This window comes from Amblyraja radiata, unplaced genomic scaffold (genome assembly GCF_010909765.2).
Source record: "Amblyraja radiata isolate CabotCenter1 unplaced genomic scaffold, sAmbRad1.1.pri S135, whole genome shotgun sequence".
Classification (NCBI taxonomy): Eukaryota; Metazoa; Chordata; class Chondrichthyes; order Rajiformes; family Rajidae; genus Amblyraja; species Amblyraja radiata.
Window position 1 is genome coordinate 117,768 of NW_022630121.1, and position 18,978 is coordinate 136,745.

General features: G+C 45.8%; 1 protein-coding gene and 1 non-coding gene across 2 annotated transcripts in view; both read right to left on the reverse strand.

Moving 5' to 3' along the window:
- Positions 1 to 1,880: 1,880 nt before the first annotated feature.
- LOC116969247 (angiopoietin-2-like) overlaps positions 1,881 to 18,978 on the reverse strand; it is a 71,663-nt gene continuing 54,565 nt past the window's right edge. Inside the window, exons 5-6 of the mRNA XM_033016137.1 lie at positions 8,581 to 8,682; positions 1,881 to 1,904 (exon numbers count right to left, since the gene is read on the reverse strand). Coding sequence (XP_032872028.1) covers positions 1,881 to 1,904; positions 8,581 to 8,682 — 126 coding nt within the window. The remainder of the gene's footprint in view (positions 1,905 to 8,580; positions 8,683 to 18,978) is intronic.
- LOC116969257 lies at positions 15,193 to 15,384 on the reverse strand. Its single transcript, XR_004410698.1, has one exon. It is a non-coding gene; the product is annotated as a U2 spliceosomal RNA (small nuclear RNA).

Genomic DNA, 18,978 nt, shown 5'->3' on the forward strand with positions numbered 1-18,978 from the left:
GAGTGGTGAATCTCTGGAATTCTCTGCCACAGAAGGTAGTTGAGGTCAGTTCATTGGCTATATTTAAGAGGGAGTTAGATGTGGCCCTTGTGGCTAAAGGGATCAGCGGGAATGGAGAGAAGGCAGGTACAGGATACTGAGTTGGATGATCAGCCATGATCATATTGAATGGCGGTGCACGTTCGAAGGGCCGAATGGCCTACTCCTGCACCTATTTTCTATGTTTCTATGTTTCTATGTTTCTAAATGAATGAAAGATATGCAAAAAAGTAACAATGATAAAGGAGACAGGCTACAGACACACCCTCCTCCCCTCTACCGCCTTTGGAATGTGGGTGGAAATCACAGCACCCGGAGAAAATCCATGTGGTCACGGGAAGATCGTACAAACTCTGCACAAACAGCACCCATAGTCAGCATCGACCCCGGGTCTCTGTCGCTGTGAGGCATCAACTCTACCGCTGCGCCACCTCTACAAAAAGGGGGCCAGAACTGCACACAATAAAGTCAGTTCGAATCCCACAAATGTAGTTGTGGGAATTTGAATTCATCAAGTCTACTCTGCCATTCAATCATGTCTGATCTATCTTTACCTCTAAAACCCTTTCTTCTGCCTTCTCCCCATAACCCCTGACACCCGTACTAATCAAGAATATAACTATCTCAGTCTTAGAAATATCCATTGGTTTCCACAGTCTTCTGTGGCAAAGAATTCCACAGATTCACCACCTCACCGTTCTGCACACCCTCAACTCATGAAACCTCTAACCCGCTTTCTCCGCTTGTCCCTTCCTTCCAGAGACAAGATCATCAGGAGTCATTGTGTCCCCGCTTTTCCAAGGCCTTCAGAAGTCTTCAGGGGGTGCATGGACAAGTCAACCTTCACGCTGTTCTACGTCCTGCCGTTGGTGGTGATCACCGTAGCCTCCTCCGCGGTGAGCAAGAAGCTATTGGTGAGGGAAACCATTGGTGCCGTCACAGAAGCCGAGGCCGCCACTCAACGCTGCAGGAAGACGAGGACCATCAAGATGATCTTCATCATCATGGCCTTTGCCCTCAGTTGGTTCCCCCTCAACGTCTACACCGTCCTGCTCACCGGCAACGCGGCCAATTCAACAACACCCTCTACTTTCCCTTCCACTGGGTGGCCGTGAGCAGCACCTGTTGGAACCCCTTCATCTACTGTTGGATGGACAACAGGTTCCGCTCCACCCTCATGACCCCCCTGGCCAAGTGTGGGGGGAGAAGGGGGAGAGGAGGCAAGATCCTGGCACTAAACGCGGCCAGCGGAGATGGGAGGCAGTCGGGGGTGAGATTGGAGGACAAGCCTGGCCCGTCCACGGAGAAAATGAGTTTCTACCTTGGTGGGCGCAGGGGTAACAATGGGGAGGTGAGTACAGTTTAGACTTTACAGATTCCCCGTTGAAACTTGGTGTCATGTTCAGCCCAGGTATTATGGGCCAAGGCATCTGTACCTGTGCTGTATTGTTCTATGTTTAGTTTAGTTCACTTCAGTTAAGTTCCGTTTAGTTCAGTTTAGTTTAGAGAATTTCTTAAATTCTTAAAGGATTGGACAGGCTAGATATATACCCCTCAATATACCCCTCCCCCGGCTGCAGGATGCTCACTCCCCCCCCCCCCCCCACAGCCACGACAGCCCCTGCCACAAGCCATCCCCCTCCCCCGGCTGCAGGATGCTCACCCCCCTGCCACGAAAGCCCCCACCTCCAGTACACAGAACGGAGAACAGTGAGTGCCAACCCAGTGATCCTAATATTATGTTTAATGAGGCTCGGTTGTATATTCAAGCCAAGCTTGAGATTTATAACAAAACAATGGAATGCTTCCATTTGCCACGACCAAGAAATGGAAGGATGCACCTAAATGATGGCAATCCAGAATTGCTGCAGGAATTGCAATACAATAGAACTGAACAACAGCAATTTGTTGAGGAGAATGAGCCTCTGTTGAATGCTGAGCACAGAGCACTGTATGACCAGGTGTGCAACTGCTTGAAAAGGAGGCTTCAATCAATGTTTTACATTGTTTCACCAGGAGAAACGGGAAAAACATTTATCACCAATTTGATCCTCTCCAAAGTTAGAGGTCAAGGTGATGTGGCTATTGCTGTAGCATCCTCTGTGATAGCAGCTACATTAATGCCTGGTGGAAGAACTGCACATTCACAATTCAATATACCCATCCAAGTGACCGAGGATACACTCTGTAACATTGAGTAGAACTCTAACACGGCACGTTTGATGAGGCAAGTGAAATTCATTGTTTGCCCAATGATTAGGAGGGAGAGCTTTGAAGCGGTGGACATAACTCTTCAAGACGTATGCACCAACACTAAGCCTTTTGGCGGCATTCTTACCATTTGTTGTGATGATTTTTGACAACTCCTTCCTGTAGTGAAAAGGGGAAATTATGCTGATGTTGAAAATTCCTGCATCAAGAAATCCTATTTGTGGACACTTTTCACCAAGTTTTAATTGCACACAAATATGTGATTGACAGAGGGAGAAGGCGACTATTCTCAATTTTTGTTGAAAGCTGGAGAAGACGAGATTTTAAAGAATGAAGATGATGAAATTGAAATGCCAGAAGACATGATTCTACCAGCAAAATCATAGAAGGATTGTATTGATTTCATCTATCCCACATTTGACAATCCTGCAGAATTATTCTCCGACAATTGTATCTTGGTTGTGCACAATGATACGATGAGAAGCATCAAATCTCCATGTATCAGGCGCTTCCCTGGAGTCATTAGTAGTACTTTTCTTTCAATGCTGTCACTGAGGGAACTAATGCTACTCACTTCCCAACAGAACCTCCAAAGGTATGCAATGGAATGAGGATGATTGTGGAAGAGCTACACAATAATCTGACCATTGCAAGAATCAACATGGGAGCCTTCAAAAATTACATTGTTCTCATTCCTAGGGTAATGCTCAATTTGACAGACATTCAAGACATTCCCCTTCAGCCGAGCCAATTCCCCATTCAGTCAAGTTTTGCTATGACGATCCATAAAGTGCAAGGGCAAACCATGGAGAAAGTGTTGATATTCCTCGAGAAACCCGTATTTCAGCATGGACAACTATATGTGGCTCTTAGCCGAGGAAAGGTGAAGGAAAATGTCAAGGTTTTCCTGAAGATGGGACATCAACCAAGAATGTTGTCATTAAACATGTGCTTGGTTGAACGATGACTTCTGAGGTAAATTCTCAGATTTTCTTCGTTAAAGTTTATCAACTCAATAATGCCTCTATAGTAAAATTGTGTATCTTTTATTTCATCAACAGCAAAGAGACATCGAGACGCAGTGAGCAGCAGAGCGCAACAAGAGGCGCAACAAGAAAGAACTGAACTGAATAAATCTCATCTTTAACGTTTAAATTGTTGTTATATTTTAAGAGTTATTCACATTTTAAGCTTTAATAAATCCCTTTTCCACTTGCCTTGCCCGTCAGCTGTGCCTGCGCAGTAATGCCTGCATGTTCTACGTCACAATGGGAATGGCTGCGCCACCGGAGAGCCGCTAAGAGTGGATGGGGGGGAGGGGGGGATGGATTGAGTGCGTCGGGGGGGCAGGGCAAGGGGCAGAGTGAGGGTTAGTGAGGGGAAGAGGGGGTATCAGGGGCATCACAACGGGAACCCGTCAGCCACACCTGCACATTTGGGGGCTATGGGTGAGTGGTGGAATATTGCGTTGGGGGACCAGGCATCCCGTGTGACAATGGGACCCAATGGGTCTCACTCAGACTAGTTTTATTATTAAGAATTAAACTTTTTGTTGTTTATAATGGTGTCTACAGAGTGCTATGCTGTGCTGCTGCAAGCAAAAATGCCATTGTTCCGTTTTGGGACATGACAATAAATTTCTCTTGACTCGTGACTCTCTGATACCATCGGCCAAAGATTTCCTCCAACTAAAATAAAAGCTCTGCTGAGCACAAATAATAATTGAACAAAACTGTTCATTTCTTATACAGGGCAAAAAATTATGTTAAAATATACAGCATGTAGAGCCCAATAAATATACCACCTCGATGGGTTTATCACTAGGAGTATAGAAGTTGGGAAGTCATGTTGTAGTCATATAATATGTTGGTGAGGCCACATTTGTGTTCAGTTCTGTTCAGGCACCATGTTATAGGTAAGATATTATCCAGTTGGAAAGGGTGCAGAGAAGATTTACGAGGATGTTGCCAGGACTAGATGGTCTGGGCTATAGGGAGAGGTTTAGAGGGCTCGGACTCTATTCCTTGGAGCACAGGAGGATAAGAGGTGATCTTATAGAGGTATACAAAATCAAGGGGTGAATTGAATGGGTGGACGCACAGAGTCTCTTGCCCAGAGTAGGGTAATCGAGAACCAGAGGCCATGGGTTTAAAGTGAAGGGGGGGGGAAATGTTATAGGAATCTGAGGGGTAACTCTATGAATGTGAGACAGACCACCTTCACATAAATAAAAATGCTACAAGGCTGGAAAACTGAGCTAGTATTGCAGATTCTGGAAGCACTCAGTAAGTCAGGTAATCAACTTTACTGTTAAATGATTCCAGGTTTGTCTTGTCCGCAAAGAGCCATAGCAAAGTGTTCAAAATTATTTTATTTAGAAACTCTGTAATTGGCATTCATGTAATGCATAACCAAAGCAATTCAAGTCTTGGTCATCATTGACAGAAGAAAACTGCTCTCATGCTCATCTGATTCTTTTTGTTGAAACTCTTATTTGGAGATATTCATTAAATATGTTTCACTTAGTAAAACAGAGAAGTCCAACTAGCAGAGCCAGTGCCTCACAGCTCGTCCTACTCCCTGAGCACATGTGGGTTATTAGATTAATTGGTCATTGTAAATGTTCCCTATTGTGGTTGTAAGTACGAGAATCTGCAGTGAAATGAAGGAAATGTGAGGTGACGTGTTGGTGAGATTCAATGGATTATTGATGGCCACACAGATTCAGTGGAGCAAAGGGTCTTTCTCACACTGTGTGACTATAGCATCATGTGGAATACAATGAGTCTAGTCATAAAGATTTCAAAGTTTAGAGCATATACTAAAAGTAGCAGAATAGTAAAGTAAATAAAATTTCCCTCTGGAGTTCTCTCACCTTCCGTCTGTTCTCTGACTCGCTCTGGAAGGTGGAAGGTCTTACCTGCAACCTCCGGCAACCACCTTCAACTAGCATTGCAACCGGCTTCGACAAAAAAATTACCGATTTTTAAAACGGCAACCTATTTTTAGTTGCGGTCGGTTTTGATTTTATTGAAATAATCGCCGGAACATAGAAGAAGCGGAAACCACTTTCGACCATTAGGGAGACTGACAAAAACCTCCGGGAACCGCACGGAAACCTTGGGTGGGGCGCAAAGTCTCCAGAGGTTTCCGTTCAGGTTTCCTAAGTGGGACAGGGGCATTAGTTCAACCATTATTCAGAAATATTACACCTCAGGAATACAGCCTGAAATGCGAGTCTTGATTTTATGGTCACGTCCTTTAGTGCAACTCATGCACGGCAACCACCAGGGAGCCAAATTAACACCCGGAACTGCTTGCCAAACTTCACCACAGCAATTATTGAATATTTGAATACTGCACAAGAATGTTATTCCTGGATTTGTATTTGTTAAATGTTTATTTTAGTGTTTGATTTCCTGAACCCTAAAAATATTCAGTGAATACCACTATCAAAAGAATCACCAACAACAACATCATTGGTGAGTTAATTAAATATCCATGCAAGTTTAACAAACACTTTGGGTTACCTTAAGTTTGTGGCACGATCTGTGACCTGGTTGAGATTAATGTTTAAAACACAACACAACTTCCTCCTTTACCCTTCCTCCTTTTATAAATAACCTCAAAGCTCACTTGCTTCTGCTACTGCCTATTTCTGTATTGATGTTCTCTTTGCTTCGAATACTTTTCAACTTTTCATGCTTCACAAAATACTTTTTTGTTTCACTTCAGATGCAGGAACACTACTGCCCACCTCTTCACAAATTCATAAGTCATAGGAGCAGAAGTAGGCCATTCCGCCCATCGAGGCTACATCACTAGGTACACAAAATTGCTGGGGAAACTCAGCGGGTGCAGCAGCATCTATGGAGCGAAGGAAATAGGCGACGTTTCGGGCCGAAACCCTTCTTCAGACTGATGGGGGGTGGGAGAAAGAAGGAAAAGGGGAGGAGGGGGAGGAGCCCGAGGGCGGGCGGATGGGAGGGTGGGAGGAGACAGCTAGAGGGTTAAGGAAGGGGAGGAGACAGCGAGGGCTAGCAAAATTGGGAGAATTCAATGTTAATGCCATACGGACGCAAGGTCCCCAGACGGAATATGAGGTGCTGTTCCTCCAATTTCCGCTGTTGCTCACTCTGGCAATGGAGGAGACCCAGGACAGAGAGGTCGGATTGGGAATGGGAGGGGGAGTTGAAGTGCTGAGCCACCGGGAGTTCAGGTAGGTTATTGCGGACTGAGCGGAGGTGTTCGGCGAAACGATCGCCCAACCTACGCTTGGTCTCCCCGATGTAAATCAGCTGACATCTAGAGCAGCGGATGCAGTAGATGAGGTTGGAGGAGATACAGGTGAACCTTTGTCGCACCTGGAACGACTGCTTGGGTCCTTGAATGGAGTCGAGGGGGGAGGTGAAGGGACAGGTGTTGCATTTCTTGCGGTTGCAACGGAAAGTGCCCGGGGAGGGAAGGGAAGAATTGACGAGGGAGTTGCGGAGGGAGCGGTCTTTGCGGAAGGCAGACATGGGGGGGAGATGGGAAGATGTGGCGAGTGGTGGGGTCACGTTGGAGGTGGCGGAAATGGCGGAGGATTATGTGTTGTATTTGGCAGCTAGTGGGGTGAAAGGTGAGGACCAGAGGGACTCTGCCCTTGTTGCGAGTGCGGGGATGGGGAGAGAGAGCAGTGTTACGGGGTATGGATGAGACCCTGGTGTGAGCCTCATCTATGGTGGCGGAGGGGAATCCCCGTTCCCTGAAGAACGAGGACATTTCCGATGCCCTGGTGTGGAATGTCTCATCCTGGGAACAGATTACATCACTATTCAATCATGGCTCATCTATCTTTCCCACTCAACCCCAATCTCCTGCCTTCTCGCCATAACCCCTGACACCTGTACTAATCAAGAATCTGTCAATCTTCACCTTGAAAACACCCAATGAAGGCCTTTCCAGCTCTCTGTGGCAATGAATCCACTGATTCATCAAACTCTGATTAAATAAATAACCCCTCATCTGCTTTCTAAAGGTATGTCTTTTTATTCCCATGCTGTTCCCTCTGGTTCTGGACTCCCCCACTAATGGAAACCAGTGCAACTCCTCTTTGCTATTTATGCTTTTGTAGTGAAGGCTTGCTTTGTTGAATAGTATTTTCTTTTCACTGTCTCGCAGAATTTATGTGTAACTTTAAATGTTTTTTGCGCCTGTGATGCTGCTGAAAGCAAGATGTTTATTACATAGATACCTCACTGTATTTGTGCACATGATAATAAACTCCTGACTGACATAAACCATAAGAACATAAAACATTACAGCGCAGGAAAAGTATTTTTGTCTGTGCCGAACATGATGCCAATTTGAACTGATCTCTTCTGCCAACATGTGAACCATTTAGTTCAGTTCAATTTAGAGATACAGCACGGAAACAGGCCCTTCAGCCCACCAGTTCCGCGCCGACCAGCGATTCCCGCATACTAACACTATCCGCACACACTGGGGATAATTTTTACATTTACCAAGCAGATTAACCTACAAATCTGTAGTCATATCTACACATTTTATGTATGTTTATGATCCTTTCAAATAGCCTCTGAAATGCTTTTTATCATATCTACATGGATAGGAAAGGTTCAGAGTGATATGGGCTAAACACAGGCAGGTGGGACTAGAGTAGATGGGGCATCTTAGTCAGCATGGGCAAGTTAGGTCGAACGGCCTGTTTCCATGCAGTGCGTCTCGATGACTCTACTTCCACCAACATCCAGGCAATGTACTCCTGGCACCCACCTCTCTCTTTATAAAAATCTTGCCCCGAATAGTTCCATTAAACCTTTCCTCTCTCACCTTAAAGCTATGTCCTCTTGACATTTGACCCTGTGAAATAGGTTCTGACTGTCTACCTTTACTTAGTTTTGTTCAGTTTAGAGATACAGCTCGGAAACAGGCCCTTCAGCCCACCGAGTTCATGACGACCAGCGATCTCTGCACATTAACACTATCCTACACACTAGGGACAATTTACAATTATACCAAGCCAATTAACCTACAAAACTGTATGTCGTTGGAGTGTGGAAGGAAACTGGAGATCCCGGAGAAAATCTAAGCAGGTCACGGGGAGAACGTACAAACTCTGTTCAGACAGCACCCGTAGTCAGGACCGAACCCGGGTTTCTGGCACTGTGAGGCAGCAACTCTATCACTGCACCACCATGCTGCCCCAAGTTGTTTGACAGGTTGTTTTCCAATATAAATGAATCACAAACGCACTTTGTGGTAAACTGTTATTATTACATTCGGGGTCATAATTATTATTTTTAAACAAAGTAAAATATTTCTTACTGATTTGTATTCCTTCCAGTCCTGGTGGAATTCCACATTCCCATCTTCCCGATGTTGGAACACTGTCCACCCACCTCCACTGGTCTCCATGTCACAGAACACCTGCGGACAGGAAGAAGGACAGTCGCGGTTCAGAATGCATTCTTTCATCAACAGCTTTGCAACGCACTACCATCAGTCTGACAAGACCTTAAAAACGTTAATTGGGCAACGTCAATACATTTTTGATAAAATCCCTTGGTTTCAACTCATCTAAACCTCGTAAAATGAAATATAACAAGGGGGTTATTGGTCAGGAACAATAACTCAATTTCAACAGGAATAGACAGTGTTTCATCTCAGTTTTATTCACATTTCAGGCACATGAAATTCTTAAAGAAAAATATATTGAATGACAGAAGGATTGAAATGATAAAATCACCCTGTGGCAGGGTGGCGCAGCGGTAGAATTGTGCATTATAGTCCGTGCCAGAGACCTGACTACAGGTGCTGTCTGTACGTTCTCCCCGTGACCTGCGTGGGTTTTCTCCAGGATCTCTGGTTTCCTCTCACACGCCAATGATGTGCAGGTTTTTGGGTTAATTGGTTTTGGTAATATTGTAAGTTGTCCCTAGTGGGTGTAGGATAGTGTTCGTGTACTGGCATTGCTGATCAGTGTGGACTCAGTGGGTTAAAAGGCCTGTTTTCATGCTGTATCTCTAAATTAAATTAAACTAAACTAAACCCTTACATAGAAACATAGACATAGAAACATAGAAAATAGGTGCAGGAGTAGGCCATTCGGCCCTTCGAGCCTGCACCGCCATTCAATATGATCATGGCTGATCATCCAACTCAGTATCCTGTATCTGCCTTCTCTCCATACCCCCTGATCCCTTTAGCCACAAGGGCCACATCTAACTCCCTCTTAAATATAGCCAATGAACTGGCCTCAACTACCTTCTGCGGCAGAGAATTCCAGAGATTCACCACTCTCTGTGTGAAATAAGTTTTCCTCATCTCGGTCCTAAAAGATTTCCCCCTTATCCTTAAACTGTGACCCCTTGTTCTGGACTTCCCCAACATGGGGAACAATCTTCCTGCATCTAGCCTGTCCAACCCCTTAAGAATTTTGTAAGTTTCTATAAGATCCCCCCTCAATCTTCTAAATTCTAGCGAGTACAAACCGAGTCTATCCAGTCTTTCTTCATATGAAAGGCCTGACATCCCACGAATCAGTCTGGTGAATAGCCCCAAAATGATAGCCCCAAAATGTAATGGCACATAAAGTTAGAGCTAGAGGTTTCACATTGGCGGGTAGCATGGTGGTGCAGGGGTAGAGTTGCCGCCTCACAACACCAGATACCCGGGTTCAATCCTGACTACGGGTGCTGTCTGCGAGGAGCCCAAAACCAAAGTATTATCTAACTAAATACACCAACTTACAATAAATGACTCCATATGCAAAAAAACCCCCAGCTACCTACATATTAATTCTCTTTAAAAAAAATCAATCCTGTAGATGCAAGTATATAATTGGGGTTATCAAGTGGGCACCTCTCTTCATTGGTGTTTCGTTGAGTTAGGCCCACGATATCTTGGTAAGGTTCAACAGTTGGTTCTGCCTAACCCCCAACCCCCAAATACCTGATGTCACCACCGATGCTACCAGTATCCATTAAATAAAGGAAGTTGCAGCCAATAAGCAAGTTTGGTATGTTAATCCTGGCCAGATTGGAGAGGCTAAGACTCTAAAATGGGGTAAAAGCTTCAGGACTGCTGGGAGATTTGGTCAATTTGGAAGTGCTCTCAGTGGAACTGGGACAAGCTTCAGAGTGGAGCCAGTTTGTCTAGACCCTAGATCCAAGCTGCAGGAAAAGAATAAGAACATCTGCAGACCGTTTCAATTAGGTGCAAAATGCATAGAATGGATTGACTGCAAGCCAGTCATACATCTTGTAAAATAATTGTAAATAATGTCACAGTTTCACTTTGCCAAATGTTGATTGGATGATGTATTGAGCCTTGTCTGGTTTTCTTGCAAACCAGGGTAAATGTTGCTATGTTTGCTTCCCACGAGATGCCCTGTTGGAATACAATGTATTAGCTACTGTATTATTGGGTTAGGGAAATGTCTGTTATGTATGGGGTTAATCGATATCTGTAATTGGATTGTAAAGAGACCACCCCCATGTGGATCGGCCCCTCAAGGTCCGGGGAACTATAAAAGTCTGCAGCCACGAGGTCCCGCGTCGATCTGCTGGGAGAGCACTTAGGACTGCGTGACCTTCTGGAGTGTCTCTGTTTGAGTGAGGCATAGAGGGCTTGAACAGGCAGATACCAGGGTCGGCAGCGCGACTCACGTTGCAGTGGCCCCTACAGCCTGTCTGTCTTTTATTTTTATTTTTTGTCTAGTTAAATGTAGTTGCTCATGTTTTTTAATACTGTTTTTAACTGTGTATATATGGGGGGCGGGGGGGGGGGAGGGGGAAACTTTTTAAAATCTCTTCCCTGCACGGGAGACCTGACCTTTTCTCTGTCGGGTCTCCGTTGTCGTTGGGGCCTAGCACCGTGGAGCGGCCTCCAACCGGAACGACCTGGGGGCTCCTGTCGCGGAGCCTGCGGAGTGGAGCTGCGGACTTACCATCGTGGGGCTGGCCGGCCTCGTAGCATGAGGAGCGGTGGTGGCTCGCTGCTGCGGCCCGACTCAGGAGCTCGGAGGCTCCAGCTGCAGACCGGTGGACTGGGGCATCGGGAGCCCGCGGGTCCGGGTGGGAGACCACACTTTCGGAGCTCCCGCAACACAACTTCTCCAGCCCGTGTAGCGGGGTTGGAACGACCTGGAGCGGGGCCGTACACCGCCCGGCGCGGCTTTAATGGCCGCGGGATATTCCAGCGCCCGCCGGGGGCTCCAACTTTGTGACTTTTAGGCCTGGAGCGGGGCCGTACATCGCCCGGCGCGGCCTTAAATGGCCGTGGGACTTACCATCGCCCGCCTGGGGCTTCGACATCGGGAGAGAAATGGTACAGGGGAGAGAAAATACTTTGCCTTCCATCACAGTGAGGAGGAGATTCACTGTGATGGATGTTTGTGTGAATTGAATTGTTTGTATGTCTTGTAGGAATTGTCTTTGTTTGTGTGGCTGTGGAAACGGAGTTTCGTTTGAGTCTCACTGAGGTTCAAATGACATGTAATAAAATATTGTATAATATTGTGTATTGAACCCACGGTGGTTAGCTACAGTGGTGGGAACTGTAATTGTGTTTTGTCAAAATAGAGATTAGTTGATCAAGTGCTTGAATCAGTGGTTTTTGACTGAAACTGGGGGGAAGCTTAGAACGAGCAATTAACATTGGGGGCTCGTCCGGGATCTCAACAGACCCCCGAACACAAGTTTGCTATCAAGGGTGTTGAGCTGTTTCGATGGCGAGTGCAGAAATTGGGCCCACTGTGCGGTTTTCGCATTGTTTTTTGGCACTTCGTTAGTCGGAGCAGATCGATCATTCGAGGGCTTGGGAAAGGGTCTAATAGGGATCATTAGAATAGAGTCTAGCAAGCACGGGGGGAGGGGGTGGTTAGCACTCCTTTACATAGAAACATAGAAAATAGGTTCAGGAGGCCATTGGCCCTTCGAGCCAGCACCGCCATTCATTGTGATCATGGCTGATCATCCTCCTAACATCCTCTTCACAGTTCACCCTACCACCCAGCTTTATGTCATCCACAAACTTGCTAGTGTTGCTCCTAATTCCCTCTTCCAAATCATTAATATATATGGTAAACAGTTGCTGCCCCAACACCGAGCCTTGCGGCACTCCACTCGCCACTGCTTGCCATTCTGAAAAGGACCCGTTCACTCCTACTCTTTGCTTCCTGTATGTCAACCAATTTTCTATCCACGTCAACACTCTACCCCCTACTTGGTCGTGGTTGGCAGGCTGCAGCTGCTTTAATGAGAGCCTGATGCACTTCATTGGACGAGGAGTGGCCCAAGGTTTGATTTGGTATCCAATTGGTGGGGTATTGAAATTCAGGTCTGATCTACGCATCGATCGGATCTTTGCTGGGAGCGGGAATTGGAACGGTGCGCTCTAAAAATCGGCATCGATAACTGCCAGCGCGAAGCGGCTAGGCGCTGAACCCCAAGTGCCCAGCAGAGAGGAGTATCTGCGTGAATGTGTCTGAGTCCCTCCCTGGAGTGATGGACGAGAAATCTCGTAAAGGTACTGGGCTCGGTGGTCAGAGTATAGATCGGCCGGAATACTCTAGTCCATTCGAGAATTTAATTGGCCAATTTTAGTTTGATTCGAGTGCCCGCATATGAGGAGGGATACACACTAAAATAGTAAGATTAAACGAGAACTTACCAGTTTGAAGTTTGATCTGTATTTTATGAGGAGTTACGATGACGGATTACGTGAAGAACCCGCTCAGTGCGCAGGCGCGGCATACTTCCAAGCAGCGGTGTGGAATCACAGATAGACACAGTTATTTGAAGTAAACACAGTAAAGATAAGGAGACATCAATTTATTAGTTTGATCCATATAATGAGGGTGGGAGCGGAGGGCACGTAATCCCTCATCGTAACTCCTCATAAAATACAGATCAAACTTCAAACTGGTAAGTTCTCGTTTAATCTTACTATTTTACCTCGGAGTCACGTGAGTGACTACGTGAAGATTTCAAAGCTCTGTGATTTCAAACCGTGTAACAGTTCATACTTCACTCGCTGCCGAAGTCATTCGAGGGAGGAAGTATGTTATCGTAATCAACCATGAATCTGTTTGTAAAAACAATAATGGTGTTATTAACAACAACAAGACCAATTGCTCCCCCGGGCTTAAATTATATATTTTTTGCAGATTCTTTTTCTGCAAACGATACAGGTTCTGTCAGTGGTTTGTTATAAAAGTTTGGAACGTATACTCCCTAGACCACCCTGCAGTAGCCAGGATGTGGTCCATAGGCTCGTCCATCCTCTTAGTTACTGACGTGGAAGCTGTCCTGGTGGAATAAGATTTTATACACGTTAGTATTTACTCCAGCAACTCCCAGTACCTGCTTGAGCCACTAGAGATAGTTTAGCTCGTCACCCGACCATGAGGTTTCCTGTGGCTGACCCATAAGGCTTTTTCCTCTCCCTCGGTATTCCTTATTGTGTCGATCTCTAAGTGGGTCATGACACATAAAACGTGGTTCAGGTGGGTATGCCCGGAATTTCATGACTGGACCTGATGTTCCTGGTCTGTTCTGTTTGGCCAACCCTTGAATGGGCATGTGACACTATCTGGTGTTATAACCATGTTGTCCCATCGCAGTAGATGTGAGAGCTGGCTCTTTGTGTTGATGTAAGGCCACCAGCATGTCCATCTTCAGGGTAGGCTGTTCCAGGGTGAGTGACCTGGCTGGTGATCATCCCCTAAGGTATGTCAGGATTTTACTGACATCCCAATTTGGGTGTACCTATTTCTGGGGAATGGATTGATATACCTCTCCTGTATCTGATCACCAGTGAGCGGTACCCAAGTTGAGTAGGCTAACAGAACATGTCCTTCATTGTGGTGAAGACCTGCCAGGAGCTCCAGTACAGTTTTTTGTTATAGTTGAATGTGTCATTCCTGTTTTGGAAAACAGTGTACCATTTCTTGATGCTCCTCAGGTATGTTCCCTAGGATATGCGACGGAATGCTGTCATCAGGTTGATAGTGCTGCTGATCCAAGCACAGCAATGGTCTTCCCAATTCTGCAATTCTTTTAATGACCATGTCGAGGATCACTGGGAACCATGCTTGTGGACTTGGTCCACTGTAATTTGCGTAGTACCAGACTGATGAAGCCGTAGTACCTATTGAAGAGGTAGAAGGAAAGGAAAACATAGAGATTAGGTTCCCCCCACCCCTCAATACGCGGGAATGTCTCCATTGCCGCTGCCTTGAGATTGGTTTCATGTGACGTAAGTTAGTACGTGGTGATTTAATTGGATATAAGGAATCGATATCTGGTGTCCCTATTGCTTAGTAATTTCAGCAAATATTTTTGGTTTAAATGTATGTTTACAGTATTTAGCTCACCTGATAGGTGAGTTACTGATGGTCAAACATGTTTGACGACATACGGTTTCCAATTGTTAATAAATTGTCACCTAATATCGATGTTCTCCGCCCAAGTGATTTGGTATATGCCACCACTGTGATGTTGTTATCTTATAAACGAACATGCAAATTTGGTGGATTACTGAGCAAATGCTTCACTAGAATTAAGTAAGTTAATATATAACATGTTTAAGTCAATTCATATTGGCATTAAGTATTACAAGCTCAGTAACACATCAGGACACATAAGATGTTACTCAAAACAGGTGGAAGTGTACAACCATAATCCTTCCTGCCGATAAATTCCATGATAACACTACAGATTAATCAATTTGCCCCCATATTACAGGTATGGAGATAGTTTTGAACACTAGTATCTCAGCTCATAGGAAAGGTACAAAGTTCAGTAGCTGGTAATGCTGCTATATCCCAATTACTTTGCCACGTAGTTGATTGGTGGTTAATGTACCATGACTGATAGTCTTAATGAATACCAGATAACAAAGTTGTGGATGGTCAACGTAAATATCTGGATATATATTTTGTGCACCGTTCCCAGAGGCACTGCAATACTGGGTCGATGCGTAGAGTGGACGGAGCAAGCCCCTATTCCATCTCCCTGTTCCAAAATTCAATTTAATATATGGTCCCTAGATAAGGGACGTATCAGATTATTAAACTGATAAGAACAGATACTACACTTGATCTTAGCCAAAAGGACGAGAAGCGATGCAGCTAAAGCTGTATCCAAGGATAGTTTGTCGTTAATATATAGACATGCCATGACGGAACGTTTCTAAGTGTCAGGGCTAGTTGATTCTGGATAACTTTGACTTAAATGCCGCAACGCTCATCATGGTTACTCCATCCAGGTAATTGCGGTATATCCGAAACTTATATGAGAAGGTACTGAATAGTGTGCATCTTCAAGGTCGATGTCTACCATAAAATATCCTAGGATCCATGGTAGTAGTTACAAATCCCATGAATGGGTATACCTGGTGAAATACTCAAGTGGTTTATCAACGATGGTGCGACATTCACCATCGTGGGAGGGTAGACCCCTTGGGGTGCTTGCTGAATTGGTGGCAAGATATTAATTCTATTCCCCTTGTATTTATTTTTTGGTATATGACTACCAAGAGTGATAGCTTCCTAACCAGGCGTGATTCACCCACCCCTTGTTAGTACAACCCTTAACCTTTATGTGATGGTAGGAACCATACTTATCTGTCTTCATTGTTGTTTTCTTCGGTTTCTGGTTCCTTGTTCTTGTAGGGACGATGTTTGTTGGGGGGTGGCGCATTTTCCCTGGGGCCTGCTCTGGGCCGTGGCCTAAAATGCTACGGGTTTGGCATGCAGGCCCCGAGCTTTCACCAGTACCATGAGGTAGACGCACCTGGTGGACACGTAGAGGTACTGCTGTCTGGTTTAGTGTGGTGCTCATTCCAGACACTGCCCTCTTGTGCCGAATAGTTTGAACACTTCGTCCAGTTGTTTAGGACTGGTTTGGTAAGTGCCAGGTAGCAGAATCTGTGCTTGTGAGGTCGGCGTTCTCATAGTCCTGTTAATTTCATAGATTGAGGGCAGGTTTGTGAGTTCATTTGAGAAGTTATGAGGTATACCGTTGAACAGTAGGGTCAGGTGTTTTGCCATACTACCCTGCCCTTCTTTAATGAGCAGGTGGAAATGATAGCCGACGTCAGGGTACCAAATGCATTTTAAAAATATTTAGGTTAAATGCGCTGCTCAATGTATCCCCCAATAATGGCGGGCACTTTGAGTAAATGCAATTTAGGGGAGGCGTGATAAAACCAACGCCTCATGGCTACCTGTCTTGGAGAGGTTTTTTGGAAAAGACAGGTAGTAAGCTGGCCATCAGTTGAGACTGAAAAGCCATCTCGCTAGTGGTGGAGCCACATAGCGGCCACACCCAGCAGCTCTTCCTGATCCTGTACCTTAAGCATACTCCCGATATTGTTCAGCCAGTGACCCCTCTTCATGACCAGCCCAGCCACTGGTCACCCCAAAGCTAACCACACTAAGGAGGAAGCGATGGGCAGTGCCTAGGCACTGTGGAGGGTATGCCTGAACCCTCCAGCGAGACTGCCCCTCACGTAGCGTGTCTCGCAGGAGTTCCTGCTCCAGGAGCCGCTCCAGCGGCTCAGGCGGCTGTCTCTCTCCCATGCGGGTGGAGAGACGTCCCCTCCGACAAGTCGGAAGCCACCGGCCGGATGCCTCTTCGGATGGCTGAACATCCAGCCCGCAGCTCAGGCACTAGCGGGACTGGCCTCGGCGCGGTGTGGGGATAGCGGTGCGCCTGGTAAATGTTCCTACCGCCTTCTTCTGGAGCTTTTGTGCCTTGTAGTAGCGAGAGCGCCCCTCTAGCAGCGCGTCTCGCAGGCACCTGCACCGAGAGCCGCTCCAGCGGCTCAGGCGGCTCTCTCTCCCCCCGTGCGGGTGGAGAGACGTCCCGTCCCAAATTGGGAACACCTGCCGGATGCCTCTTCGGGTGGCTATACATCCAGCCCGCTATCGGGCTGGGCTCGGCACGGTGTCGGGGAATTGCGGAACACCGGGTCGCTCCTACCGCCTGTTGCTGCCCCCCTTCCCCCCGACGGAAAACGTTCCTCCTCGAACGGGGGACAGTTTTGTTCCAGAGCCTTTTTTCTCTGCCTGTAAAACACAAGCAGAAAAAGGGGCTCCCCTGTAAAAGAAACCCGACCTCAGGGTACTCACCTGACGGTCCGTTTCATTCTGTAGCGGGAGCGCCTAACTCCCGCTGCCGCTGTTGCACTGCTGGCGTAATGCCGCGCCTGCGCATTGAGCGGGTTCTTCACGTAGTCACTCACGTGACTCCGAAGTAAAATTAGGAGTTCGAGTTTATATTTGTAGAGTCAAATTTCCAAATACAGAATTTCACATTGAAGTTCTGCCCGTAAGGTGGAATTTAAATTACTGTTGATAGAACTTCGGAGTTGATGCATGTCCGTGATCGATTCCGAATAGCGGCATATCAACAGTGAATAGTAACCCTCTGGTCGATTGTTGCCTCGTACCTGATAGCGAAGAGTACCTGAGAGACGGGAAACTGTTTACTTGATGAAAAATAATCCGAATAGCGAAGGGTACACCTGATTCTGTAGAACTTAGTGAGGAGGGATAGAGCTCCCCCTATAGAAGTCCAGTCTTAGCAGAGGGATGGTAACATTCGGGAGGAAAAGTCGCCATTTAAGGAGTAGCATCCCTCAGCAAAGAGTAACCTAGGAAGGGGAAAATCTTCGGTATCAGGGGGAGATAACAGCGTGATAACAGCGTGACGCGGCGTCGAGATCGAGTGTTTGTGAACTGTGCGCTAGTGCTTTAAATCATATTGTAAATTGTAACAATCTTGCTTTTTGTATTGTTATCGGATCCGAATTGTGTAAATATTCTGTGTACGTAATAAACTTAGAGTGTATTAAGATTTAGAAAATTAAGAATTAGATTGTGTTAAGTTCGCGGACCGTTATTTGTATTGTTGCTCGTGCGAGTGTTTATGGATTTAGATGCTAGGTGGGAGTGTGGTTGAGTTAAATATTTGTGATTGTTTAGAGCGTACTATTGTGAGAATCTGAGTCGTGGTGGTTCGATCAGGGGTTGCATTCTTTCGATCGCTGTGTCAGGGGAGGAGTCATCCCGCTGACTGATTGCGCCACGAGGAAGATTTATTAGAGTGTGATTAATTGGATGCTTATAGTTGATATTGGGGTGTCTTGGGTTATTGGTAATCGGGGGAATATTTTTGTTTCCGATTATAGTTTTATTAGCGTGGTTCGGATTTGTCTGTCTGTGTGAAATTAAAGTGGATTGAGTGAGAGAGAAATTGCTGTGTGAAAGAGTCAGGGATTGAGAGTTAGACTTGGATTGAGACACCAGAGATCCTTTGTTTGAAAGTTTAGAGTTGAAAGAAGTGATTGCGATTTAACTGATAAGAGAGTTGGGAGAGAGATTGAATACGAGCGAGTGGTTTGAATAGTTGAATAGAAGCGATTAAGGGAGTGATTGAGTAACAGTTGAAAGGGAGCGATTGTGAGAGTAAGTGAGAATCGGAGAGACCATTGGCCATTGTGTGGGAGAGACCCCATTGAATAGGTGTTAGTGTCTGGAACTTTTATTTTGTATTTTGTATTGTGACCATAGTTCAGAGAATGGGGAATGTCGCAGAGAAGGACCGATCAAACCAATCAGGAAGCTCGATAAGAATGATTTACAAGAAGCTTCCACATGAAACAGAAAGACTAAGAGGATTATCTGGGGAATTAAATGCAGTCTTGAGAAGCGAA